The sequence below is a fragment of the Oryctolagus cuniculus genome, chromosome 6 (genome assembly GCF_051225735.1).
Source record: "Oryctolagus cuniculus isolate XC-2025 breed Fujian yellow rabbit chromosome 6, ASM5122573v1, whole genome shotgun sequence".
Lineage (NCBI taxonomy): Eukaryota > Metazoa > Chordata > Mammalia > Lagomorpha > Leporidae > Oryctolagus > Oryctolagus cuniculus.
In genome coordinates, this window is record NC_142872.1 from 84,626,188 (window position 1) to 84,644,861 (window position 18,674).

An 18,674-nucleotide genomic window follows, 5' to 3' on the forward strand; every position below is an offset into this window, starting at 1 on the left:
AGCAGGAAGCTAGATGGGAAGCAGAGTGCTCATATGGGATACTTGTGTCATAGGTGGAAACTTAACCCACTGAGCCACAGTGCCAGCCCCTGTTTTTTTATATACGGATGTATAGACATTGGATGTTGCTGTTCCCACTGAAACCCATTCAGTGGCTGCCCTTTGGATCAGAAGAAACTCCAGTTCTTTCCATGTCTCACAAGATGATTGTGATCTGACTCCCGTCCACCTTCCCAGGTCATCTCAAACCATGTTCACTTAGCTCCACTGTGCCACCACCCACTCAACTCAACGACACATTTTGCCACTCAAAGTCTTTGCACTTCCAGTGGCACTGCTTGGCTCTGCAAGCTCCTATCCTTTGATCCCAGTTCCAATGTCACCTCCTCAAGGAGACCTTTGCAGACCACTCTAGCTGAACTTTTGCTTGATTTCCTTCAGAACACTTTAGATTCTCAAAGACCTTCATAGTTTATTTGTTCATATTGTCACTTCTAATCTCGTCTAACTAAAGTAAAAGTTCTGTAGGTGTGGGAGATATTTGCCTGTTCTCCACTGTATCCTCGAGCCTGGTCCAGTACGTAGACCAGAGCTTACGCATCCAAGACAAATCTTCCAAAGGAATACATGAATGGGTGAATGGAAAAAAAATAATAGAGCCTGGCTGGCTTATGGTGGTTCTGTGGAATTGTAACCATGATATCCTTAGTATTTTCTATTTGCTACTTTAGATCTTTTAGAATAGTTCTGGAAATAATTCATAATGGAGTAAAAAAATCTAGTATAGAAAATATTGAAATATGAATGGCTATTATTTGCCTTATCATAATTACAATGGAAAAGAAATGGAATTAAAGCACTTCCAATATTATTATTTATCTGAGAGACAGAGAGAGAGAGAGAGCGCGCTTCCATCTGTTGGTTCACTCTGTTGGTTGACTCTCACATGCCTGACATGAATGAGGGGCCAGAATTAGGAGTTGGAAACAGTCCAGATACCCCATGTGGACAGCAGGAACCCAACCACTGAGCCATCACCGCTGCCTCCCATGGTATGCATTAGCAGGAAGCTAGAATTGGAAATCCACCTCAAGTAATGAACCCAGGCACCCGAAAGTGGGATGAGGGCCTAACCACCAAACCAAATGCCAACTCCAAAACATGGGTTTTTACAGATGTTACCATATGCTATGGAAGAGTAGGGCTGGTATATTTTTTTGTGGGTACCCAGCAGGCGATACAGGAAATCTCCACTTGCGTATAACATCAGAGGGTCATTTTCTTAACCTGGACAGGGTGTTTGTCAATTTCCTTCCATTTGTATACTCACAATAGATGGTTGTATATAAATAGAGATTCAAGAACTCTAGGAAAATTCCTACTGCCAAGGAGAGGAAAAAATGTCAGGGTAAGCTGTAAAAAAAAGTGCTTGGTTTTTTAAATGTAGAAATGGCAATTCGCAGCATTTACACAAATTGCTGTATACTGTGGGTTGCAACTCCCAGCCTGAATAGTAGGAAAAGTTGCAGCTAAGAGCAAATCTGAGGACGCTGGGGGCTGAGTCAGTAACACAGCCTTCTGCAATCTGCATGTCATTGTATTGAGATTGAGAGTTCATGTCATTGATTTTCTTGTTGTAAAATACTTGAACTAAAACTCTACATGGGGGCCGGTGCTGTGGTGCAGCGGATTAAAGCCCCTGCCTGCAGCACCGGCATCCCATATGGGTTCTTGTCCTGGCTGCTCCACTTCTGATCCAGCTCTCTGCCATGGCCTGAGAAAGCAGTGGACAGTGGCCCAAATCCTTGGGCTCCTGCACCTGCATGGGAGACCCCGAAGAAGCTTCTGGGTCCTGGCTTTGGATCAGCTCAGCTCTGGCCATTGCAGTCATTTGGGAAGTGAATCAGTGGATGGAAGATCTCTCTCTCTCTCTCTCTCTCTCTCTCTCCTCTCTCTCTTGCTCTACCTCTCTCTGTCTTTCAAATAAATAAAATAAATCTTAAAAAAAACTGTATGTGAAATGTTCAAAAAGTAACTAATGATTGTAAAAGTTCCCCCTATATTTTCTAAAATCTGTAACAATATCACATAGTTAATGGCTGGTGGGTCTAACATTTTACACTTTTTTGTTATAATTTTACCTCCATTCTGTGAATTCCATACTTATACAGAAATGTGGAATGGCATCAGCAGAAAATATATAGTTAAATCCTAAATAGTAGTTTTCCACATCATGCCTCGGAAGTAGAACATGATGTTGGATTAAACCAAGAGAATACACTTGCATTCGGTCCTTTTTTCTGTTTTATCTGTATCAATATATTCAGAATATATATAAAATATATCATTTTATATTTCCTCAATAAAAGACTAATTTATATAATTATTTTGAAGTTTCCCGAATGGGAACAGATGTTAGTAACATCCAGATTTGAACTTGAGGGTACTCATTGAGTCAGCTCATCTCTCTGAGGTTAACTCCCTGAGCAGTCTATAAAGAGCAGTGTATCCTTGATGACATGACACTGAATAGAGTCAACTCTTGAGTATTTATAACAGGAAGGACTGAAGTTTGAGATACTCAAAAGCACCAACTATTTTGTAAGTGGTGTTTCTATTTTCAAACAAAATGATATGCCTTTTTGTTTTGGCCAGTTTACCTCCTAATGATGCTAATAATGCGGCTACAACTTAAAGCAGTTGGCATCACGTGAGTCAAGGCCAAGAGGATGGGGTGGAGTAATTTGGGAGTGGGATATGGAGAAACAGGCCTTGGACTCAGGATCAAGAGGGTGCTGTGAGTAACCCAGCAACCCCTCTCTCCACGGGTGGACAGTGTGCTCTAAAGGGTGCAGAGGAGGCTGTGCTGCTCTTTTAGGGAGCCACAAATATTTCTGAAACATATAGCTTTGTTTGGGATCTGCTTTTTTTTTTTGTAACAAAGAAGATTGTGCAGAAATGCTAAAGTGATCTTTTATGCTTCTCAATGACTATCAAAGCCTGCACCTTGATGGCCACAATCCGTCACAATACCACACAATTGCACGTTACCTTGGATACAAGGCTGGCTCTGTATGCTGCGAGTTGCTTCAGGTACTCTTTCTTTGCAGCTTCGGTTTTCTTTTTATAGACCTGAAACAACAACAAAGAGTCTTAAATTAGAAAGTGCATATGCCTTTGTTTTCAGAGAAGTGCAATGCCGAATGATAATTGCACACACATACAATTATATCATATAATACTATACATCTCACCAAAAATTGTTTTCTCTTACTGAAACAGATTTTAAAGAAAGGTAGAAGATACTCAATAGGAAGACCATTAATAGTAAAATAGTCACATCTTACATAAAGTATATGAAAGGATTCATCCAGTTTACTTTGAGCGTGGAGGCAGTTGGCTTAGAAAGAGACTATTGATGATGGTTTCCAGGGAAACCACATGTGAGTAAATAAGGCAATTGTATTTATATAATGGGCAGATGATTCCACACTGCATTTATACCCTGATATACATGATTATTTCCCATGCTAAATGCAAAAACAGAAATCAAAAATGATAAATCATGTTCAGTAAGCAAATCCTGGGAAATGTGATGGTGTTCACAGGTTCATCACATGTAGAGTTTTTGAGCCGTGAAGCTCTATTTTCAAAGGTGCTGGAATCAGTGGTTCAAGGACATACTGGCCAGGGGAGTGGGGACTCAGGTGGGTGAGGACTACAGATGTGTGCCATGCAGTGCGGCCTGTGCTGGTCATGCCCTTTCCAACAAAAACACTGGATGACATGGGTCTGTGAACACCTCATTTTGAAAAGCTAAGAATGTTCTGGAATAAATTTCAGTTTGCAGAAGCTTTTCATTTCTGAGAGGGAATCATTTTAAAAGTGAAAGTAAAATCACCCTAAATTGAGCAAAAGGACTGAATAATGAGTTGCTTGAATGCTAAAGGTCACAGCACTAAGTTAAACAGAGGAGTCATTAAGAGTTGAAAATGAAAGATTAGCAAAGTGAAGACACATGGTTGTCTGCTAGCATTAAGTTGATTCTTTCAAGGCTCTGGAGTATATTTTTGTTGATTTTTTTTTTTTTTTTTTTTTTTTTTTTTAACAGGCAGAGTGGACAGTGAGAGAGAGAGACAGAGAGAAAGGTCTTCCTTTTGCCGTTGGTTCACCCTCCAATGGCCGCCGCGGCCAGCGCGCTGCGGCCGGCGCACCGCGCTGATCCGATGGCAGGAGCCAGGAGCCAGGTGCTTTTCCTGGTCTCCCATGGGGTGCAGGGCCCAAGCACCTGGGCCATCCTCCACTGCACTCCCTGGCCACAGCAGAGGGCTGGCCTGGAAGAGGGGCAACCGGGACAGAATCCGGCGCCCCGACCGGGACTAGAACCCGGTGTGCCGGCGCCGCTAGGCGGAGGATTAGCCTAGTGAGCCGCGGCGCCGGCATATTTTTGTTGATCTTTTAAAGTCAGCTCAAAAGAACAAAATATTTTTCATCATTTATTGTGTGCATGGTAACATATTTTCATTGATATAACTATTTGACATTTTCTTCATATTGAGTTTTACAGAAGGGAACAAGCCTTGGCCACTATTTTGTGATGTTAAGCTAAACAACAGACCCAGATTGTACTGAACTGACTTTGGAATTAGAGGAGTTACATATAAATTATGATAGAGACAAAGTAACTGCCTGTTGACTGCAGGAGTCAATTTATGATTTCTACTGCTTGCTGTGGTTTGCTCAGCTCAGCTCAGTGCCCAACTGTGAAATGCAAAATGTGAGAAATATTATTTACTCATGAATATTTTAATTAGAACATTTTACTTAAGGTCAACAAATGAGTTACTTTGTCACCAGAGTTGGAACAAGACCCTCTGAAATGAATGTGCTAATTATTCTCCTTTAGGGAGGTCTGCAGCCCTGGCTTTTATATTTGGCCTTTTGGTATAATAAAAGTCAATTAAAGGAAGGAATTATGAATTAGTATAATATTATCATATAATCGTTGCGCCATCTTCACTAAATATGAAACTAAAGCATTGTTAAAAATTCTATTTAAGTTTTTTTAGGTAAAATGCCAATATATCTTGATTCAAGTACAGAGGTATTCTAAATTTACTGTGCAAATTATTGGAGGAAAAATTCAGATTCATTTTTGGAAATTCACATATGAATCCAAAAAAGAATATTGATTAGTGAGAATGCCTTTGAACTAGCGTGATCCATCTCTATTGTATGCTTGGTACAGCCACAGACAAAAACAGAGTTCTGCTTTTTATTGATTTACTTTTATTTGAGAGAGAGATTTCTGCTTATAGTTTTTCCTTAAACCTCTCCTTCCAGACACAATTCATAATTAATTCATAATTGAAATTAATAACTTTAACTGACAATATTACATTTATCCAAATACCCTAACACTGTTTTGAGAGGGTTTTTCTCCTACACCACAGATGTCCTATTCAGAACTTTGCAGCAAATAATTGGGAAATACATCTTTGATGGTACACATTTCTATACCTTGAGCATTTATATTATGTTTTTATTAGGATACTCCACCAAGTGATTCTCATTTTGCTAACTCGGGGTTCATTTAGCTTCCAAAGGCAAATCACACACTTTGGCCTGTAGCATTGCAGCAGCAGATAAGACGGTATTGCCCTATGGTCTTATTGAAGCATCTCTCATCTTTCTTTCATTTGGTTTCTACAGTAACAGTCACAGTAGTGTAGTACTATGATGCTGTCACTCTGTTGGGCTCTAACAGGTAACTTTGCACAAAGAGTTAATTTTCCTGAAATGTGTTCATTAACAATCAAGAGAAAAAGGTGGCTAACTCCAAGCACTGCAGGCTGAATATGTGGTCCAGGTTTCACTGAGGGATCGATGTTGTTACGGGATACCTGACTAACAGTCGGAGTCCTCTGTTTTGTACAAATGGCCCCCTATTGGCTATTGATGATCAGCTACACGGGATCATCATCTAAGTGCCTAAATACCCCTTCAGAAAACAGTCAACTCATCATGCCGCATTACGTGCATTGATGGATCCACTCTTTCCTGAATAGCTGCAGATGTTTGGAAGGAGAATTCAAAGGGGGGTAATTTCAGGAGCTATATTCCTGTAATTGGGTTTAAAGGGGAGTAGGCCAGATCAGAACTAAAATCTGAGGCAATAATTAGAACCTAGACCTTGAGAGCTACCTAATGGCTCCAATATTATACTCCCTGAATGTGCCTTCTCTGATGCCACCTTCTAAAATTGGACAAGGGTGCGGTTTGAATTTTATATTTAATGGAAATGTCCAAAGAAAACCTAAAATAAGAGAATGACATCCACATGTAAGAATTCCACTTTCAGTGGGGGAAATTCTTACCTTAGGAGAAATATTTTTAAATTATCAGTAAAAACTTTCTTAAGTACCTTTCAAATCCTGTAATTATGGATGAAGAAAGTCCTTTGCTTGCAGAACTCTAAGATATCAGAGGACTGTATTTGGCCACGAACAACTGTTGCAAGGATCAAGTGCACAAACCTTCTAACCTACGAGGATGGGTCTGATTTATGTCAACGTTAAATTTGGGAAAGAAACAGTCTGTCTCTCTCAGGGAAAGACAAATATTTTAAAGGTATGTGATTCACACAGTAAATATTAGTACTCTGTTGAGCTACAAAATGGCTTCCAAATGGTCCACAGCTGTTTGAAATAAAGTGCAAAGTCGGCCAGATGAGGCTTTAAAAATCATAATACATCATTTATCATCTTCCCCAGCTCATCCAAACACTTTTGAATTCATCCTGTCCTAACTTAGTAATATGCTGTGGCTTGTTATTCCAAGAAAGCAACCATATCCTATCTGAGGATTATATCTTAGTGCTCAAACTAAAACATATATAATGGCTAAGCTAAAACATACGTAGATAGACATCAGATAGCAATTCTAGAGAATCCAAATCCTGTTCTTGTGATTGGGTGATTCTCTGAGTCCTTTGTGAATGCTCTAAATACCAGCATGTGTGCAAGTTTTTATAGCCTGATAATCCCTAATTAAAATCAGCAGGTCCATATCAATGAATGTAACAAATAGAAAAAAAAAAATCTTGCACAATCTGTCATTTTACTCTTTGACTTTCAGCCCTTTCCCAAACAATCCGTCCACTCACACAGAAAAGTGAAATCTTACAAATACCATTTAATTCCTTCTTCCTTCCTTTTTTGCTCTGGTTCTTAGTTCATTTCTAGTCATGGTTTATTTCAACAGTCTTTAGAATAATAGGATGAAAAAATGTAAAATTCTTCCATTTCTGGATTCTATTCAAACACTGTTAAAAAGCCCTAAAAGGTGTTTTTCTCTTTGGTTAACCTCAAATGTAGTTTTTAAATTTAAATTCATATTTAGAGAAATAGCTTAGAAATTTATTTATGTAGAAAATATTATTTAATCACATTTCTCTATCATATCCTTAAGGAATTTAAAATTTGTAGCTTCTTTCAAGGCAGTATTATTTAGGTCATTTGGAACAAGTGCATCTGTATTTAGATAGACTTTAGTCCTTAAATGTGGTTAAATTTCCATCTTAAGTAACTTGCTCAACATTTTTTCAATGTTTTGAAACTCAGAGAACTTTATAAAGTGGTATTCAGAGGATTGCAAATACCATAGAATGTGACAAAGATCTTGCTATTGATTCCTTTTGAGGATTGCCAGATCCATCTCCATAGTCTCAACAATAGTGGGGTTCCTGTTTCTAGGATGGCAGGAATCAGAAGCAACCTCCTTGCCTGAAAAATGGCTGCAAAATATGGATGTTGATTTTTTCAAGGAGGATGACTAGGGAAAGCATGATGTTGTTCAATTACACTTAATCAAGATACTGGGTGTCTAATACGTATCTGCTGTAATGTGAGGTGCTGAAGCTGTGGAATCAAAACAGCATAAAAAATTAGGTCTTATTTGTGTGCACTTTTTGTGTCTACATGAAGATATATATATATGTATGTATGCCTAATTCTTTAAATATAAATGTTGCATTATTATTGTTATCCTTATTGGATAAAAAAATACAGACTAGAATGGATAATTATTTTACCCAATATCTCACAGGAAGTATATGGCAGAACCATGATGTGAATCAAGTCAATCTGGTGTCACACAACCCATTTTTCTTTGATCAACGGCCCCTCCTAGCCTGGAGAACGCCCTTTGTTGCTTCTCTCCGACACAACACGTCATTCTGTTCGTTGCAGAAGCCCAAGCCTGCAGGGTAGTGGTTGGTACACAGGAAGTGCCCAGTAAGTTTTTACTGATATCATCCCTGGTCTCAGGTTTCTCTTTCCATGAGTTAACATGAGTACAAATGCTGATAGCAAAATTACTTAATTGTCCCTTCTAAATTAAAGAGTACATTAATGGAAGCAGAGGTTTTGATATACAGATCCATAACCCATCCAAAACAGTTTTACAAATACATGAAGCACAACAGACTTGAGTGAGTTTTATGTTTGAATGATCTCCCTATCAACTTCATGGAAGCTTTTACATAAAATGCTCAACTCTGTGTAAGCACAGAATTTGAACACATGTACTACATAGGTATACAGCCATAGAGGCATGCAACAATCACATTTGTGTACCAATCCTTCTATGTGCACACTCATACCTGGATTTTAGCAGTAAAACGTGCTCACCATTTCATCCAATAATTTTATTGCTCAGTTTCTTTTTTTATTTGTTTCTTTTTTATTTATTTGACAGGTAGAGTTACAGACAGTGAGAGAGACAGAAAGGTCTTCCTTCCCTTGGTTCACTCCCCAGTGGCCGCTACGGCCGGCGCTGCGCCGATCCGAAGCCAGGAGCCGGGTACTTCCTCCCCGTCTCCCATACGGGTGCAGGGACCCAAGTACTTGGGCCATCTCTACTGCCCTCCCAGGCCACAGCAGAGAGAGCTGGACTGGAAGAGGAGCAACCGGGACTAGAACCCTGTGCCCAAATGGGACGCCGGTGCCGCACACGGAGGATTAACCAAGTGAGCCACGGCACTGGCCCCTCAGTTTCAAATGTGTATGGATACAAACTTGGCTTATATTCTACAGCCTTTAAGTGAACAATTGTTTTACATATCCTTGACTCCTGCATTTTTAAAAACTGGGAAAATGCATCATGTTCAAAGGAAATAGCCAAGATAAGCACATGTGTGAACGTCATAGTGCAACAGGATTTTTGTTAACCTTAAGTATTGTTGACATGAAAGTCCAAATTGTATCATAAGATAAGAGGGGAAAAAACCCCCGGCAGCATTTATGTAGTGGGTGTTTGAGCTCCAATGAGGAGTGAATGATTTGATTCTGTGGGCTCAGAGGATTTGTCAGCTGCCTCCTAAGTATAATTCTGGCTCTTCATATCCCTGCTGCTTCTAATTTAGCAGGACAGGCTCATAATTGAAGCAAATTAACTATTTACACTTGCCACTTCTACCAGGGAAGAGGACACAGCAGCAGGAAGAATGAGGAGGAAATTACATTCTTCCCACTTGTGTCAGATCTGCCCTTATATAAACACATTAACAGTAATTTCATGAGGCGTCAAACATAGGAATAAATACTGAGAGATAAAATAATGAGGTGTTGCTATTGAGCTGAACTGCTAAGGCTAATATCCTCCGGTATGAATTATGCATCCTGAAAGAAGGCGTATGTTACTCTGTTCAGACGCTTTCCCGGCACGTGGTAACTACTCCATGCGCCTGGAAAATCCACACTCCCGGCCCACGACAGGGCCAGCATTTAGGGAACTGCTCCGTGGGCTGTGGCTTCTCCTGTATACACCACACTCTGAATAGGCTTTCCACTCCATTTTTAGCATAACAGCATGTTTATTTAGCTCTTTGGCTGCAGCTTTAAAGCCATTTAATGTAATGTAAACAAGAACATTTTGTTTGTAATTTGCTAAATGTCTTACAGCCCGACTGTGTCTCCAATTAGGAACTTAAGGTTCATTTAGTGATTTACATCTGGTTCTGATTTAAGGTGACTTTTTGTGGTTGAAAACGGGCCCAAGAACCCTTTAGAGCTCTCTGGACCAAACTGTTCTGCCTCAAAGGCGAGCCTGCTTTTGGATTTTGTAGGGTGTCACAATGTGCCCAGGCCCTGTATGACAATGACCAGAATCAGAGAATTCAGAAATAACAGAGGTAGACAGGAAATTGAGCGTGGGCGTCATTAAAAAAAGATGCTGAGGATGGCTGAAACTCCAAGCAGCTTACTACAAGTGGGGTGACACTGCTCACTTAATTATTTTTCTTTCTCCATCGGTTCCAGTCAGTGAAAGGCAAGTAGCAGAGACCAACATGACAGCAATACTTGTGTTTTATTCCCCTTCTCCATCTGGTGCCTTAAACAACTTAGCATGCTTCTGAAATGGGCTCTGCATTGTCTTAGGATTCATTAGCATTTAAAACCCCCGCTTGGAATCCCAAACACACTTCTGCTCCCATTTCTGATGCAGCCACCATCTTCCTCAGTATAAAAATGGGGAGATCTCTGAGATGTGGAGTTTGTTTGGAGAATTTGTAAGGGAGGTTTTGTGTTTCTGGAGGATATTTTTTATTGCTTCTTTCAGCTTCCTTTTGATGGCTCTTCTTTGAAAGATTCTTCACAGAAATGAAGCACATGGCGTTTCTCATTGACCATGGGTTCTGAAAACACTGCACCTTCTTCCAGTAGTGGCTTCGTGTTCCCACCCACGCGCAACAAGCAGGAAACATGTGACATAAACACATGGCAGCTCTGTGAGTCACGTTCTCTCTGGTCGTCCAGCAAACATTCAATTGTCATCTCGCTGAGTGCTGTCTGTGCTGACATATTATAATTTTCTGAGCCCCCAATAAGTCATCGATAATTTTGTCCATTTTCCCCAGTCTGTGTTTATATTTGTAGCTGTTTGTAATTGTGTGCTATTATGACAACTGTGGCACGTGAAACCTTAGCCTTCTCCTCCAACCAGCTGCCTACACGATGCCAACAGCGGCACGTGGATTTCTTTTGTGACAGGCATGCTTATCCAAAATTTTGAGGTTTAACAGTCAGACTCTGATCTGCTCCCAGAGCATTCTTTTCAAAACACACAGCAGTACCGGGAGCTTCCCAAGTTGAGTATTAAATGAGAACAAAAAAATAATTCATTGCAGTTTGAAACAGAGATATGAGTATGTTGGCACGATGAGTCAACACAAAGGCAGAGAACAGGTGGTAATACAGCACAATGACACTTTGGGATATTCTGCAGAAATTTTCTGAAGGTCCACACGTGTATGCTAGGCAGGTGTGTTTGCTTTGCTAGCAACTCTTGCAAACTATGAGACAAGGGCTACCATGTCGCAGTAGAATGGTGGCTCATCCAAAGCAGCCTGTGCCCTTTGGTTAGCAGAGTCTGATTTCATTCACTGGATACTGCCCCTGCTTGCACCTAGGGTGGCCTGCATCCTAAGTGTGTCGGAAACCATGCCTATTACCAAAATCTGCAGTCTCACTGGTTTTATTAAGCAAGAGCATCTTTGATGTGAAAAGGACAGGCTATGTCAAACCCCTGTTAAGTCAATGAAGAATTAGGTGTGGAGACAAATCATTTTGGAATGGCCCGATACTTTGTTTTGGCAACTCTCAAACAAGTGCTCAATTTTAAAGATATTTCATTTTGTTTTTGTAAGAAAAAAATGGAATTATTTCTCTCCAGGTATTTTCCTAAACAGATTTGGCATAATTTTTTTAGCAACTGTATTTTGATGAAATTGCTTGATAATGCCTAATGAGCTACATAGGTCAATTATTATATAATTTCATCCTCTAATTATAAAATAAATCGTCCCCTCCCCACAGTCCCAACTATTCCCATTAAGAGAGAACCCAAAGGTAGACTCATTACAAGTTACTTATTAAATGGGAAATAAAATACAAAAGAGAAAGAGGAAAATGTTTTGTCATCCTATGGGTGCAATTAAAAAGCCTTAAATATTTCATCATAATTATAATATGTACATTAGGAAAGCTCCATCTCACTTTTAAAAGCCAAAATGGGAGAATGGGAATACTTTCCCTTTAAAACATGAGAGTTGGGAAGAGTGAATCTCAAATTCTTTGCATCTGTAAATACATTACATGATCAGACAAAGAGAATGTAGACATCATACCCACTTCTTGCTACATTTCAAATAAGAAGTCTTAGAATAGAATTAGTGCAAAGAAACATTCTGCTTTATATTTACAGCCTTAAAGAATACCTGGTCATCATCATCATTATTCTTTTCTACTGCTAGCCTAAGACTAGGTGCTGATTTTGTAAATATTGGTATGCAAAGGACCAACCTTGGGCTAGGAAGGCCTTTACAAGACCCCCTTCTTCTCAAAGGCCTGGCTGAAAAAAAATGGGATACAACAGGAAAAGTGAGGTCAGGGACACAGGTAAGACAAGTAAGATGATTAGTAGAGCAAGCGACTGGTGTGTTTCAAACTAGAGCTCTGGATACAGCACAAGCTATTGGGCCTTGGAATGATGCCTCCCGTCCAGTCACTGAGTCTTGGGTAGGGGACAGGGGCCGAGTCTTCCGAGTGGCACTGTGGGTGTCGTCTCATGAACAAGAGGTTGCTGTACACAATTGTTGGGAAGGGAAATCACTTTCTGGAGGCTTCCACCAGGAAGTTTCATTTCATAAAGCAAAAGAATTCATGGGCCTAGAGCCTGATGCATATCCAAGCACACACCGAGGGGTTACTGGACCAGAGAGAGATGTATGCTCATGTGGCATTGTGGGTGTGATAGGGAGGCATTAGGATGACATAGTTCCAATCAGCGATGCTCTACTGAATGGGAGAATGGAGTCACCACACAATTCCACCATGATCTCCCAACATTCATTGGAAACCACACCTTAGCTTTGGGAGTGTGAGAACAAATTAAGCTGAGTTGGGATAAAAGCCAACTCTGAAATCCTGAAACAACTCTAGTAGGTTTCAGTTAGAATCATGAAACACTATGTTAGCAGTCCTCCTAATAATAGGGAGACACATATTTTAATTGAGTGCACAGAGAAATTTCAGGGATGTGTTTCCCATCTCTGAAGATGGCTCTTGCGATTTAGTGCTCCAGATGGTAGGCTTGTACTTTCCTGTGAAGGCAATCCTGCAGGCTAGCAATTGTGCAGAGGACATAAAATGTGTCGAGATTTCAGATGGGAGAAGATGGCACTGACTTACAGAAAAGGGAGCTTGGAGGAAATGGGGGCAGGGACAGGATCTGTGTTTTCTTAGCAACTAGTTTTATCATTGCAACCATCATTGATTTCGTAAGGTCTGTATGAAAAGAGCTCTAAGTTGAATAATGAATTCTAGTCACCGTTCCTCAGAGAAATCAAACACAGTAGAAGCCTGTTTATGTTTTCTCTGCTCTATCCCCAGTGCCTAGAACAGTGCTTAGAATTGACCTGTTCAACAAACATTTGCTAAATAAATAAACTTAACTTATCTGGTCCCATTTCATAATCTAGAAAATAATAATTTTTCTATAGATCCATATGTATTTAGAAGAACATGTGAGATAAATAATGCAGAAGTGATTTAAAAATATAAAACACTAAATACATTATAGATGTTAATGCAAACATCCTTCTAGATGTATAAATAGATTTGAGATTTTTCTCAGTTTCTTGCTTTCCTTTTTTATAACATACTTTCCTGGACTTGATAAGGAGTGGTAAATGTCTCTATCAAGAATAAAATATGACATGAACACATCATTATTACAATTCAGAACCCTGAAAGAGTTAAAGCTGCAGCTACATCGTCATGGCAATGACATTAAAATATTTATTTATTTAATGTATTTGAGAGGCAGAGAGACAGCGAGAAAGAGTTAGAGAACGATCCACTGATTCACTTCCACAAATACCTGCAACAGCCAAAGTCAGCTCAGGGCTGGGCCAGGCTGAAGCTAGCAGCCTAAACCTCAATCCAAGTCTCCCATGTAAGTAGCTTGCATCAGGTAATGAAGTCATTATCTGCTGCCTCCCAGGGTGAATATTAGTAGGAAGCTGGAAGAAGGCGCACAGCCAGGACTCAAACCTGAGCATTTTGACATGGGATATAGATGTCGCGGGCAGCTCCTCAACTGCTAGGCCACACTTGGCCCCTCAGTGATTTCTTTTAATAATGGTCACTTATATTTTATCTGAGTCGACAAGGTTCTAGAAGATGACAGTGGACATCTAGGCCTGGGGATCAGCATTGCTTCTTTGCTTAGGCAGGCTACATCCACTTACGGAACTCTGAATCCTCTGTCCATGATTCCCCATGCTAAAACCTTCTGGGCTGCTTGTGCTATGGCTGAGTTGTCCCTCATGCCCTTCCTCAGCTGGTCCTCAGTCACACCGTGGCAAGCCGCAAGAGACGAAAAGAAACCAGGCATCTGGTCCCGTTTAACACAGCCTCAGAAAATGGTATAAATACATATGGAGGATTGAATAACATTGCCTGGTGGTCTATAGGGAATGGCTAAGGGTAGAAACCCTTAAATCTGAGGTTCATTTAGCAAAGAGCAAAGAGGGTTTTGATGACAAAAGGGTAAATAGTAAGTGTCAGAGAGAGGTGTGGACAGATTTCAAAATACTGTTAGGAATTTCTGTTTTTGAAGTCTTTATGATCACATTGGCAACATTAAGGAATGACGTAATCCTGGCTGGGATATGTAAAAGTCCTTCCAAAAGTAACTACACTACATAAACTTTGAAACAGAGGAACTAACAAGCTATTTATGGAGGAGCATAAAGAAAAATAAAAGTATGTGACCGTTGCTGAGGTCTGGTTCTGATGGAACACACTCTCAGCCTTAATTCTGGTGTCTGAAGAATTCCCTGGAAGCCCTTGGGAGTGACTTCTTTCAGTACAGATCCTGCCTGAGTCATGTTGCTTCCCACTGCAGTTAGGATCGCTTCTTACCTGCTTTTGCTCTTCTCCTAAACCATCCCACATTGAGGCCACGATTTTCGAGACTTCACCAAAGGTAGCGTTTGGATTTTGGCCCTTGATGGCAGCCTGAGTATCACGAAAGAATAACGCATAGGCAGACACCGGCTTCTGGGGCTCGTTAGGGTCCTTCTTCTTCTTCTTTTTGGGAGTTTTTGGCTTTTTCCCCATATCAGAGGCAGGCCTCTTCTCTCCTCCATTGATCTGAAACAAGGAGTAAAATAGAATTATAGAGGAAGTAAGAAAATTTGCAGTCAAGTCATACTGTTTTCCTTGGAGACTTACATAGATATTCACCTGTATATTATTGCACAAACACAAAGATTCCTCAGGGACACATAGTTTTTTTGTTTTTTCAAATAAAACTTAATATTCCATGGAGTCACCATATTCATCCTTAATTTCAAAAGCTTTAGAAAATATGTTGTGGGAGGAGTCTGGCCTGGTGGTTAGGATGGTGGTTAGAATGCCACGTTGGAGTGTCTGGGTTTGAGTTCCAGCTCTGGCTCTTCACTCTAGCTTCCTGCTAATGTGCTCACCCTTTGAAGCAGCAGTTGATGGTCCCTGCCATACCACACAGAAAACCTGGATTAAGTTCCCCGTTCCTGCCTTTGGCCTGGCCCAGTCCTGGCTGCTGCAAGCATATGGGGAATGAAATACCAGATGGTATTTCAGCTCTGTCTTTCTGTGTCTCTCTGCTTCTCAGACAATTTTTTTTATTCTTTTTTATATTATTACATTATGAGATACTGTCATTTTAACTCTGACCCTTTCTCCTTCATTATAACTGTGTTGGCAGCAGATTTTTCTTATAGTAACCCTAGTGGATGAGCAACCAAATCTAACTTGGTTCCTCCTGGGGAATTTATCCATGTCTTCCTAATTATGACTTTAAAACCATGGGGGCAACATGTCAAATAAATAAAGTTTTTTAACTTTGCATTTGGTTCTCTGAAATGCTTCTGGGAAAAATGTATTAATGCATATGATTTAGAGAATGGCATGGGCCAGACACTAGATCAGTGCTCTCCAAAGGAACTTTCTTAATGAGGCAGAAGTTCTACATTCTGCACTATCTTATATGGTGGTCAATAGCCATGTGAAGCTAATGACTGTGTGAATGTTCTAGAGAGAATAAAGAGCTAGATTCTAAAACTTTATCCAAATTTAAATAGCTACATATAAATAATGGCTATCTGATTGAGAGTGCACCTCTGGAAACCAGATTCTGGAGAATTCTAAAATAGCTTTTACTAAGTAAATCTACTTAACAATAGATTCCTCTTCTTCAACTATGATGATTTAGATAATGTAACATTTATTTATGTGAGAGGCTGAGAGGCAGAGCTCCCATCTGCTGGTTCACTCCCCAGTGCCTGCTACAGTTGGGGTTGGGCACAATGGAAGGTGGCAGCTGGGAACTCAACGCAGGTCGCCCATGTAAGTGGCAGGGAACCAATCATGAGTCATCACAGCTGCCTACCAGCGTCTGCACTGTCAGGAAGCCAGAGTCAAGCATCTGAGCTGAGTATTGAATCCAGGCATTCCAATGTGGGACATGAGCATCCTAATCACTAGGTTAAATGCTTATTCCTGGATAACTTTGTTATTTTGATGCAACTAGGAAAAACACACCTGTGTCTGAATTTTACCTTTGTTGCAAACTAGATGCGATTTCACTTCATCCTTCTCTGTAAAATGAAAGCTTTGGGCCAGGATTTATTTCCAGCCTAAAATTACATGAATCTTCATGAATACAAAGCAGTTCTCTATCTGAAGAATCCTCTCTCCACATGCTTCTCTCACCAACATAAACTCCCACGTGCGCTATCGCCTCGCCGAGTTGCTTCAGTCATGCAGGTACTGCACCCTCACCTTCTGTTGTGGTGGTGGTGGTTGCTTTTTCCTCTCTGCAGATGTGTTGTAATATGTATCTTATTTACATCAATTGCTGGTGGAGTATTTTTGTAAAATAACTGCCAGCACTGGAGAGGAAGCACCATCGGCTGAGAGACCTGTGGATGTGATATCAGAGGATGCAGCTTCTTGCCCTCTTTTAACTATTTTTAGTTGTGTTATCTTGGTTAAATTAACTTCTGGGTCTTAGTTTCTTCCATAAACCAGCTGTGGCACCATGTTATAATTATCGAGATGGTATATTTTTACACATTTTAAAAACTTTAAAAGCCCATTAAAATGTAAATTGTGACATTATTTAAAATAATTCATTGAATAAATGGAAGGAGCTTAATATGAATGTGTGATTCCTTAGGATCACTTTGAGAGTTATGCTCTAGCACCAAAAGGATACAAGAAAGAAGTGAAGTAAATGCTTTGGCTTTTATTATTATTATTATTATTATTGAGAAAGGGATTAAAAAGATTATCACTCTAAAATTGTCTACAGAAGCAGTTCAAAGAACCCCATGGGGACAGGACCTTCTGAACTGAGTTGACATGCTAATGTTGATTAGCACTTGAGGGCAGGTTTTTTCAAAGGATCTCAGAAGTGGTCATGTGAAACTCTTGGCCCCAATGCAAATCTGGCTGAGGACTCATTGCGGAGCTGAGCTGACACTGGGCAGCCTGGTGTGATGGCTCTACATTAAACATGAATGCAGACATGACCTAGCATGCTGGTTCCTGCGTATGGCTGCACTTTGGATCAACCAAAAAGGCTTTTAATAGCTTGATGTTCAGGCTTTAATCGACTTGGATTACTAAATGAGATGCTTCAGAGTGGGAAAGCGGCCACAGTCATACTGTCTCAAGTCTGCTCTTCCAACTCACATTTCAATACCTGGAGATGCACAACAAACAAGCAAACTTTCTCTGTGCCCAAAGCAATTGAAGACCATGTCTCTCCTCTTAGCAATCAAACTCCCCCCAGCGGTTGTTCCTGCTGGCTGTGGGCAGCCTCTGCAGCTCATTGCAGTGTGCTTTCCTGTCACTTAGCTCTTCATATGGCCCCTGGTGGCTACACGGCTGCACCCAAGGCACACTGGGTTCAGCACTCGTAGCCTTTCTCTTATTTGATTGCTGCCCTCTCTTCCACAGGTTCCAAGACACTACTACTCTCTCAGGGTTTCACTCCTATCTCATTGGCCTTGTTCTTAGAATCACCTTTTGGTTCACCGTCCTGTTCCTGGCTATTAAATGATAGCATTCCTGATGCTTTTTGCAGTGAGCTCTCTCCTCTTGTGAGTCTGTACTGAGGTAATCTCACAGGGATGTAGGGTTTTCACTGCTTCTTGTGGGTGGATGACTGTTAAATTCTTATCTCCCCTGAGTTTTGCACACATAGAAATAACTGCTGTTTGACATCTCTGTTTGCAAATCTCAAAGATTAAAGCTTTCAGGGAAAATTTTTAATAAGAACATTTACATTGCATGGTAGTACATTTATCTCTGTGACTGACATTTGATTATTTTCCAAAAAGACTGTTATAATTAAGCCCCTGTTATTCAGTCATGTAGTTCTATAAATTTTCATTCATAGTACATATTAAAGTAATTCTGTAGTTGTGAACTCTTGTTCTGTACCAGACTGTAAGCACTTTGAAGACACGGTCTGTGTCTGGTGTTGCTTACTAGCATTTTTCATGTTTCTTGATATATGGGAAATGCCTAAGATTTGTTATAACAGTGATAAGAATACAT

General features: G+C 40.2%; 1 protein-coding gene across 6 annotated transcripts in view; it reads right to left on the reverse strand.

The window, feature by feature from the left end:
- The window catches only part of TOX (thymocyte selection associated high mobility group box), a 333,028-nt gene that overhangs the window by 19,187 nt on the left and 295,167 nt on the right, over positions 1-18,674 (reverse strand). For all 6 annotated transcript variants that reach the window (XM_002710517.6, XM_089335279.1, XM_089335278.1 and 3 more), the window contains 2 exons: positions 14,988-15,218; positions 3,052-3,132 (listed from right to left, as the gene is read on the reverse strand). In XM_002710517.6, coding sequence (XP_002710563.1) covers positions 3,052-3,132; positions 14,988-15,218 — 312 coding nt within the window. The remainder of the gene's footprint in view (positions 1-3,051; positions 3,133-14,987; positions 15,219-18,674) is intronic.